The sequence below is a fragment of the Pterocles gutturalis genome, unplaced genomic scaffold (assembly GCF_000699245.1).
Source record: "Pterocles gutturalis isolate BGI_N339 unplaced genomic scaffold, ASM69924v1 scaffold19585, whole genome shotgun sequence".
Lineage (NCBI taxonomy): Eukaryota > Metazoa > Chordata > Aves > Pterocliformes > Pteroclidae > Pterocles > Pterocles gutturalis.
Window position 1 is genome coordinate 92446 of NW_010138824.1, and position 10017 is coordinate 102462.

Genomic DNA, 10017 nt, shown 5'->3' on the forward strand with positions numbered 1-10017 from the left:
TACCATAAGACACAAGGCTTTTCACCTTGTGAATCTATTTTACATCTGGGACAGACACAAAGACCATGAAGGAACTAAGAAAATTTGAGCTGAAGTACAGGTGCCGGGCAGTAAGCCGGCCCTGTTTGCCAGCTGTTGTCCTCCATGGGACTGATTTGATTGATTTCCCATCTCAAAGTCTCCAGCAACTCGGCAGCCAGCCACGCTGCTGTGTGTGAGGCTGCCGGGCAGAACCGAGAGCAGGGGAAGCCTTTCCTCCACACACGGGCATTTGTTAATTTTAGTTATTCTGCGTACTTGCAATGTTTTAATTATTAATTTTGATAAACTATATAAAATTCAATTGGAATTGCTTTTTTTTTCCTCTGAGATAAAATTAAATTGCATTAATGCAAGTTCACTCTCTGCCCTTGTTTTTTGTGCTCTTTTGAAGAGAACAGACACAAAGTCCTGGCTCCTGGGATAGTGCAAGCTGGTGGGACATTGTGGACACATGCTTGCGTACTGCGTGCTGGTCCAGCCACACTTCTGCCCTTGCCACTCACTACTGGTCGCCATTTCCTTCTCCTCCTCTTCGCAAGTGCTATCCCCTTAATTCCCTCCTATCCAGAGAGTCTCCCCTACCACCTCTATTAATCCCCACAAGAGCAGAGGCTTTTACATACCTAACCCTTTCCTCATATACCACTTTCTCCCTGCCAGAGCTTGCCATATCCTCTTTCCTCTCCACAATGCCACTTCTAAAGCTCTCCATCCCCCTCACACCACCGGGGCAACAATAAATCCTCCTCTGCCTACTCCCTCCCTGCCAACACGCTCTGATCCCCAGGTGTTCCCCGCTGGCTTCTCCCCATTGCTCAGTGTTTCTGCCCCCACGCTGCGGTTCCCCAGCCTCCCTCCACAGCAGATGCTTTGCTCTAACCTCTGGGTCAGAGCCTCTGCTGATGCCAGAGACAGATACACAAGCACTGAACAAAGAGCAAACCCCCTTGCAGCCTCCATCCCTCCCTTTCCCTTCCATTTTATGATTTTCCTCCAAATCCACAGGGTTCTGCCACCTACACACTGTGCCTCCCTCTACATTTCACAGTTCAGTTTTGAACTCTGCACCGGCACTGCTCCATGGCAAGGATTTCTACCCAACTCAGCATCAAGCCTTGCAAGCTTTGCCAATTACCACTCCTCCTACTGCTTCTTCCCCAACATGCATCTGCTTGCAGTGGCTGGGGAGGTACCCTCAATGATGTCCAGAGGGCTTTCTGGAGGGGTACCAGCGTGCTGGAAGTGCCAACCTCTTCTTTGACAGCTGCATCTAACTCCCACTGAAGTGCTCTTTTCTTCAAGTTGGCCACCCTGAAGAGTATTTTGCCTGTGTTTGCAGTCAACAGACATATAGAGAGCAAACACTACCAACCAAGCATTTGAATTACTTAGAGATGATAGATTTCTGGAAATCAAATTAAAAAAGTTGGGTGCAGGATTAAGGAGTCTGGCTCTTTGGCTTGTGTACAGAGGTTCAAAAAAGTCCAGAATTGAAAAAAACCCCTGAAATATTCACAACTTACTTATTAAAACACAACCTTACGTACTTTAAGAAAGAGAGCTGTAAAACACAGAATTTAGCTGGCACACAGACAGTACTGTTGTGTGTTTCATACACGTGAAATAAATAAGGATAAATTACTTAATTTTAATAACACCAAACACCTGATTCCAGAGTCAGAGCAACACTTCACGCTAAGGCATGTAAATGCTCTTGGCTTGTTGATGTTTCACCAGAGCAGAGAAAAATTAGCAATCTGAAAACAGAAATTCGTATTGTGGGTTGCAGACAAACATCCATGGCGCATCCACACGGCTCATGAACAGCACGTAAACTGAGCCATGGTGGCTACATGGAGCTACAGAGCAGACTCCCATTACTACGAAGAAAGCCATAAAAATTAACATGAGAACCCTGTGCATGTTCCTTACAACCCAGAATTCAGTAATAAGAACAGTAAGCTGGGCTGCATACATCTTCATAGATTTGAGTCTTTTCAATTTCTCCCCAAAATTTCATAATAGACCTCAGGAAATAAAATACTTGACAGTATTTCTGACAGAACTCAGAAAAAAACCCCTTTTTTGTCTGAACACTTATTTTTTTCCCCACCCATAGCTTCATATCTCTAAATATACCATAAATGTGATTGGAAGGCTTCTCTCAATTAAAAAAAAAAATTAAAAAGGCACTTCTAGTAACTATATCTCCACGTCACACGAGGATTCACATGGCATTTGCCTCCTACAATTTACTTGTGCTGAAACCAAAGCTTTCAGACTTTAACAGATATCATAGATTCTTACATTTCTCAAAAAGTGTTTTGATTAACAGCATATAATTTATCTCCCAGGCACAAATTCCTTTGGTCCAGGTTTGAGTTCTGGTTCCTTCCTCTTTTGGGACTGCAGAAGGAAAGCCAGGTGAAGGACCCTCTGTAACACCAGTGGAACTAGCTCTGCTTTAAATTTGTGACAATATTTCCTTCACTTATTGCAGCCTTCAGCTTTTTGCCTGCCCATCTCAAAACAGGCATCCCAGTGAAATACGACAGGACACCAATATGACAAACATTTGCAAGTCTGGCCAAGTTGTGAGGTGTTCTCAAACGCAACACAGTGAAGATGAAATAAAGCACCTTTAACCTTTAAAAAGGAGAGCAGTGTATGCAAACAAGTCACAGGCACCGACTGCACAAGACTTCTTTCCTCCTATGCCTTCAAGCTTCAGTTTTCAAACTGGCCATTGAGCATACACATGGCTAGAGCTGACCCAACGTCTCCTTCAACACTACATGTGCCCCTTCGTCTCTCCTCTGCCCAACCAGGCAATGCAAGTGGCTTTGCTTTACTCCAAGGACAGAAACCCAAACATTGTCAACAACCTTGTACTTACTGAGTTCAGCAATGCTCCCCACGCGTGTAGCAAGTAAAGACTGCTCGATGGTCCTTAGCTCCGACTGGCTGAACATCTGCACTTCCCCAGGTTTGTTTGACCTTTGCTGGTCTTTGTGAAGGTTCAAGCTGTCCGGCAGGCAGAGAACACCTACAGTGGATAAAAAGAAAGGAGAAGTCCAATGTAATTTCAGTCAGTATGGATGACTTTGCTGCCAACACCACATTGTTTTGGGGACAGTCCAAGACCAAGCCTGTGTGTGAAGAGCTCTAAGACAATCAACATCTATAACTCAATATCACAAATGACTCATGCTCTTAGAAGTGGCCCTCATTAGCTCTTCTAAATATCCTCAAGTCACTTACAATATCACCCAGGGATAATTCTTACAGAAAATCCTAGAGAATTCCTCAAGGAGAGGTCAACAGGGTTCCAAAGAAGCTTCCTAGAAACTACTCCAAATCCACACAAATTTATTAGAAAATGGTATTTCAGCAACAGAATTCTTAAAGATTGGCTTTAAAATGATATATGAGACAGACGATACATTTACAGGATTCTCCTGTAAATTCCACAGACAATTGCCAAAATAATGGACAGCGTCAAGATACTCGCAATGTCGTTGATGGGCTTATTGAATTTCTTTTGTAAATACAACTCCTGGCAATTGAACTACATGGGCTTCAAAAGCCCATTATGCAGAAGCCCTTACAGCTCTGAATTTTTGTGGGGTAGGACATAAGTAAAGCTACTAACATAAAATAATTTACATACACATTCATTCAGGCACAAAAGTCACTTTCTGCCATGACAACTAAACCCTCAGGAGTAGAGAGAGGGCACACATTCATTAATCAAAATCACTGTCATGCTAAAAAACAGAACTTCTTTAGAAGAGCAAATGCATAACAGATGCTCTGAAGTCCAACAAGAGCAAACTCTCCTCCCTTCCTATTGTGTATAAACAGCCAGCTATGGCCATGCTCTCCACAGCATTGTCTTCCCAGTCCCACTGGGAGACACACTGGTGGAGACCCGCTGGAGGCAGTAGAACTGTACCTCCTTACAATGATTAAATTTCATCTCATCTCAGGTTGTGTGATATTCAACAATTACCTTTGAAAAGAAGACAGAGTAGGAAATGCATTTTTTCCATTCGTTTTTACTATTCCTTCATTTTAAGCACAGGGGAGAGGTTTTGTCCTTATTGGCCAAGCAGACTTTACAAAATACGTTAAGGTAGAGGTACACATTTAGTGTTTTTCTTCAGGGGGAAGAACTTAGTTTCCTACATCAGTAAATATATGGCATCTAAATCTACCAAACAATAATTTTGCCAATAGGGATAACATTGGAGGTCCTGGGCAGCATGTCTACCTTAACCCCTGTTTACTTCAGTTACGAAACAGTCCCACAGACATAACTGCTTTGGAGCACTGCAAGACCAGATAACACTCCTGAGAGAGGATGTTTCTCAGACACCTTGCTAGCTCTACCAAACTGCTTTGGATTCCCCCAGTCACACCCATCTCCTCCCTGCAAACAGTTTAGTCTAAAAGTTGTATTTGTAGCACAGACCTTCAAACACCCATCCTGGGAGGAGAGAGACAACGCAAGTTTAGTGAGCACGTTCAAAACAAAAAGCAGGGATATAGTATACAGTGGGAAAACCAGGATGAAAGGTCTTGTCCACCATGGCTGGAAGACAGCAATCTAAACCAGGATCACGTTTCGTGTGCTACAGCAGCACCAAAACAAACTCCCTAATAGCCTGTTTGAAGGCTGGAGACAGAGGAGCAGGAGCAGCCATAAACCCAACCCTGGCTCCAGTCCCAGGTTCGTAACCAACACAGCAAAAGCATACGCATGTGTGGAAGGTCACGAGAGACGAATGCAACTCATGAGGAAGCACCCTAGAGAGAAAGAGGAGGACATCTAACACAGCAACAGGGAGGAACAAATTAAAAGCAGAGAGGTAAGAAATAAAAAGCGACAACAGCTTATCAAACAAGCTCTCCAAATTCTCCTGCCATCACTCAGTAGCTGAGTCGCATAAACGGTGCACTAATCAACATTTATATTCTGGGGATGTACAGAGCTCAACACCTGGATTTAAACGCAGACTTGCATGCCTATTTAAATAAATATTCTCTTTTGGAAATCTTTCTCATTTATTTAGATTATTCTTTATAATTTTAATGGATAAAAATTAAGACAAAATTGGAAGAGTCTTCCCTGCAGAAAACAGATGTGTAAATGATCTAATATTCTAAGAGATTTCTAAAAACAAGAAATAGAGCACAAACAGCTTTATGGCACATAAAAAAAAAATCCAACAAGACAATATTTTTCAGTGAAAACACACATTAAGTGTTGAAAAAAATACTGGTTTAAGATCAAAGAATCATGGAATGGTTTGGGTTGGAAGGGACCTTAAAGATCATCTAGTTCCAACCCTCCTGCAATGGGCAGGGACACCTCCCACTAGCCCAGGTTGCTCAAAGCCCCATCCAGCCTGGCCTTGAACACCTCCAGGGATGGGGCATCCACAGCTCCTCTGGGCAACCTGTTCCAGTGTCTCATCATCCTCATGGTAAAAAAAATTCTTCCTAATATCTAATCTAAATCTGCCCTCTTTCAGCTTAAAACCATTACACCTATCCTGTCACTCCACTCCCTGATCAAGAGTGCCTCCCCATCTCTCCTGTAGCCCCCTTCAGGTACTGGAAGGCTGCTATAAGGTCTCCCCAGAGCCTTCTCTAGGCTAAACAACCCCAAATTATACCTTTACAAATAAGATTCAAATGATTTAAAAATCATAATACGTACAGCAGATATTTTTCCAAGTGATTAAAGCAGTGGGATACAGACATTTTATTCTCTACTTTGTCTATGATTCTGTTCCCGCAGCTGGGCCTTTTCCTTACAAACAGCCCTCATGATTAATTACTCTGTTCTTTAGTGAGGGGAGGGTATTCTTAGGTTCTTGGATGAAAAGTGCAAATGAAATGCAAAATGCGCTGTTGTTAGAAAACAACAAATTATAGGATATGTCACACCAAAGGGTTTTACTTGGGTTGGAGATTAGTAGACATGCAATAGCCAAGCATCTGATACTTATATGCCAGCTTCAAAACTATAATTGACCACAGCAGGTGACCAGTGGGGTGCTGGAAGATCATTTATAACTCTCATACTTTTGCTAGATCAGATCTGGTTTTTCCCAGTATGGAGAAAGGGAATTCTATGGCTCGAGCATGCAACTCTGATAATTTTCTAGTTTCAACTGCTTTCCAAAAAAATATTAAAGAAAAAGAAAAGTGAATAAAATGCTTTCTAGAAGAAAAACCCACTGTCTTTTTATCAGTGTTTGATGTAACGCTCAAATTTGCTAATGAAAGGCTATGGCAGGGAATTGCTCCCCCACAAGAAGAGAGCACGCCAAATCAAAGATGACAGCGGAAAAGGTAAAAAACTTTGTGATTATAAAAAACATTTAAATAGCCACCACTAGCTTTCACGGGTTTGGCTACAGTTCCACTTCCCTATTTTAGTTCTCTGATGATTGGTATTATCCACTTACTTTTTCAGCCATGTCTTCAGCCATAATGTGTTGAACTGGACAAACAAGTGAGAACCTCAAGTTTCCAATGGCCTGAAAAACAGGACTTTGTCCCACTTGCTGTTCTGGCTGTCGTTGCTGATGCTGTCATTCCCCACCAAAGATTTCTGTGCAGTATCTTCAGAAATGAACAGCAGTATCTGTCTTTTCTCTCAACCAGCACTCTTCAGTGTCCTTCCTTTCTGCACAGTTACTCAACCCTGTGGGCTGCTTTGCCCACTATTTTATCCCCCTTCTTCCCTCTGATTCACTGTAGTGGAAATTAAGCAGTCAGTTGTTCCTCAATGAATATGGGGCCCAACTCACTCGGTACATCCCTGTCTGCTCTGTGCCAACCAGCAATGTACAGCAGCCATGCATTGCATCTATGACTGCTGTGAACCGCTAGAGCAAGGCGAGGCAACCAAAGCACTCAAGTGTACTCGGATTTTGTCACCTCCTTCAGGGCTTCCCCTTATCTGTACCCTTCTCAAGGCAGGGATCTGTCTAGGACTGGTCTGCAAGGAGACATATCCAGAATGGGTCATACCCAAAACTGCTTTATTCACTTTGCCCTTGGCCTCAGGGTACCCTGCAGTCTGTAGGTAAAAGCCTGAAGAGACACACAGAGAATGCATTTTTAAATCATCAGGATTAAAAAAAAAAAAAATTCACAGTGACAAGTTCCTAATGCTCCCCCTCCCAAATCTCTAGAGAAAAAACATCATAGGGAAAATTTGATGTACAACAAATACACTCCACATTTTTCCTGCTCTCGGGGCTCAGCTGAAATACAAGCCAGAGCTCAATCCCCAAGGACTTAAAAGGCCCAAACTAAAGAAGCACTGCACAAAATGACAATGTGAAGATTGACGATACCCAAACTTATAAAAGAAGCAGCTACTTTAAACCTTTATGCAAATTCATCTGAAGCCAGGGGTACTGGTAGCTCTGTTCCAGTTTTCCCATGCACATTCCCACTTCTTGGGCTTGGTTGATGTACCACCTTCCACTGCAAGACAGACACTGGCACAAATATACATCTATTTATGCATATTAATTTCAGAGCTTGCCACAGCGCTGCCCATGTTACACTTGCAGTGTGACAAAGAAGTGTGCATGCATCACACAAACATCCCCAACTCAGCACCTGGCAGCAACCCTGGCAGAGCTTGTCCCTGCTTCTCAGTGCCTCCCCAGCAAAACAGCCTGAAGGACCTGATGGCCAAGAGCAACTCCAACACCAGACACAGCAGCAGTTGTGTGATCTCTTCAGCTTTCAGAGCAGGAGAAACATGAGGTTTGTAGCCCAAATCTCACCTAAATACTTAGGCATCATTAAAAAAAAAATCAAAGCCCCCTCTACCGTACCTCTATTTAGACAGACATCTGCACTTATCTATATACCAGCTGTTGCAAAATATTTGATTCCTGAAGTGCTGTCACCTATGGTCCCCATACGACAGGACCAGCAGTTGGACTTCACTTTCTCTCAGGCATAGGAGGCTGCTGGCTTTCCATGGACCACATACTGCTCTTGGCACCACACAGCTATTTGCATCATGTAAAGGCACATCAAAGGGCAAAACTGCAAAAAATAAAACAAGCAGTCTTTTGTGTATCACCATGAATGAATATGCAATGAGGAAAGCAACAAAACGCCAGGTCTCTTTATTTGGAACAGGCAGAAAAGTTCTGGGCAAGGCTGTGTTGCTTCCTCAAACATCCCATAGTTTGGTCCCAAACCAGATTTGCCGCCTAAGCCAGCACTTTCAACAGTGAGTCCATCTCAGAAAAAATGAGAGAGATACAGAACCTAAACTTGCAGTTCCAGTTACTGCAGCTCTCACGTTACTGCTCCAACCTTCCTCTTCTCAACTACTGTAAACATACTTCAGTACCGTACACCTCCTACATTTGAAGCTTGTATTTGTATTTCAAGGAGTTTGAAGACATTTACTCAAGCTATTGCTTGAGTATACAGCAAATTCACCAAGACCAAAGATACCTCAAGTATCACTGAATAATTTTTTAATCTATTTATGTATACAAAGTGACAGACCAGAGAAAGCAAGGAAAAGCCTGCACTGCTCACATTCACAGGTCTGCAATATGTAATGTCACCTCTGTTTCGAATTGGTTGCCTCCCCCCTCTCCTTTAGTATTCAAACCCCATGGTATAAATGAAAACACATTTTCAATGGCACTAAATTGACAAAAATGCCCACTGGACAATGTGATTCAAATGATCCATGCTGAGGCATCTAGCAGGAACCTGATACAAATGTGTTTGTTTTGACTAAAAAGTAAATGCTGTAAATACTATAAAACATTTTTTGCACATTTCAGTATTACCATTTGTTCCTTTGGAAAGAGTGCCAGGTTTCTCTCTATATATTAATTTAGAGTTTGGATAGAAGCATGAAGGTTTTGCTGCTCTCTTGTTATTTTTATTTAATTAAGGGCTCCTACTTTCAAGGGAAAATAATTCAAAGTATCTTTGACCGCCCTCTTTATCTATCTACTACATTTTAAGCAAATGTACATATCTGGAAAACAGCTTATACTCCCACTGCACAGAATAGCTGGATCCTACTAAGAGTTTATAGAATTAAGTGTGCAGGACAGATATCAGGCAAACTGCTGAACAAAATGAGCCTGAAAATGGTAGTTAACCCTGAACAGTCCCCAAAACGTGGTGTTGCACATGATGTTGCCCAAGTAAATGCCAGCCTTATCTAGGAGGACTATGTTTAGGAGTAGGAAGTCCACTCAATCATCATAATTTTTTTTTTTTTTTACACAGGTACATGGGACTAGAACCTCTTTGAATCCAGTCTCCTGCTCTCATAAAGAATCACGTGAAGTTCAAGAGCTCATAAAACATCCAATTAAAAAAAAGAAATCCCTTTTCACCCACAAGCTCATGTACCAAAAATATTTCCCAGCACCGGAGAGCATTCTCGAGATCCACAGCATAAAGGCCTATAGGAAAGAAATAAGAGGGACAAAAGTATTGCCAGCTGCCTTTGCAATAGAAAAACACTTCACTAGGTACAAACCCCCTGTGGTTGGTATTCCAAAATGCAGAAAAACTCTCCTGACCCCACATTTTGCGATCACGGCCACTGTGAGTATGTGAGGATGAAACACCATCCAGATACATACTGAAGCACAGTGTGGGAACACCAGCACCATGAGCTCAGCGTCCCGACACTAATGCGCGGGAGCTGGTGAATACAAAGTGACACAAACCATCACGTAGAAGCTCAAACTTGGAAAGAAACCCTCTGGTCTCTGTTGTTTGAAGCAACCCCCACAGTGACTCCTTAGCTCAGCCTGTCAACCTGACTGGCAAGGCAGATGGAAAACATGTTGACTTCTCCTTACACAAATGAGACTATGGGGAAAACCTTAATGCTAATCATATCAGCCAGTATTTTCAGTTAACGGAAGACCTGGAAAGCATTCAAGGCAA

At 42.5% G+C, this 10017-nt stretch overlaps 1 protein-coding gene across 1 annotated transcript in view; it reads right to left on the reverse strand.

Moving 5' to 3' along the window:
- The window catches only part of BTBD11 (BTB (POZ) domain containing 11), a gene marked incomplete at its 5' end in the record, with an annotated part of 76476 nt that extends 73388 nt beyond the window's left edge, over nucleotides 1-3088 (reverse strand). Inside the window, one exon of the mRNA XM_010083153.1 lies at nucleotides 2939-3088. Coding sequence (XP_010081455.1) covers nucleotides 2939-3088 — 150 coding nt within the window. The remainder of the gene's footprint in view (nucleotides 1-2938) is intronic.
- Between the last annotated feature and the right edge of the window lie 6929 nt (nucleotides 3089-10017).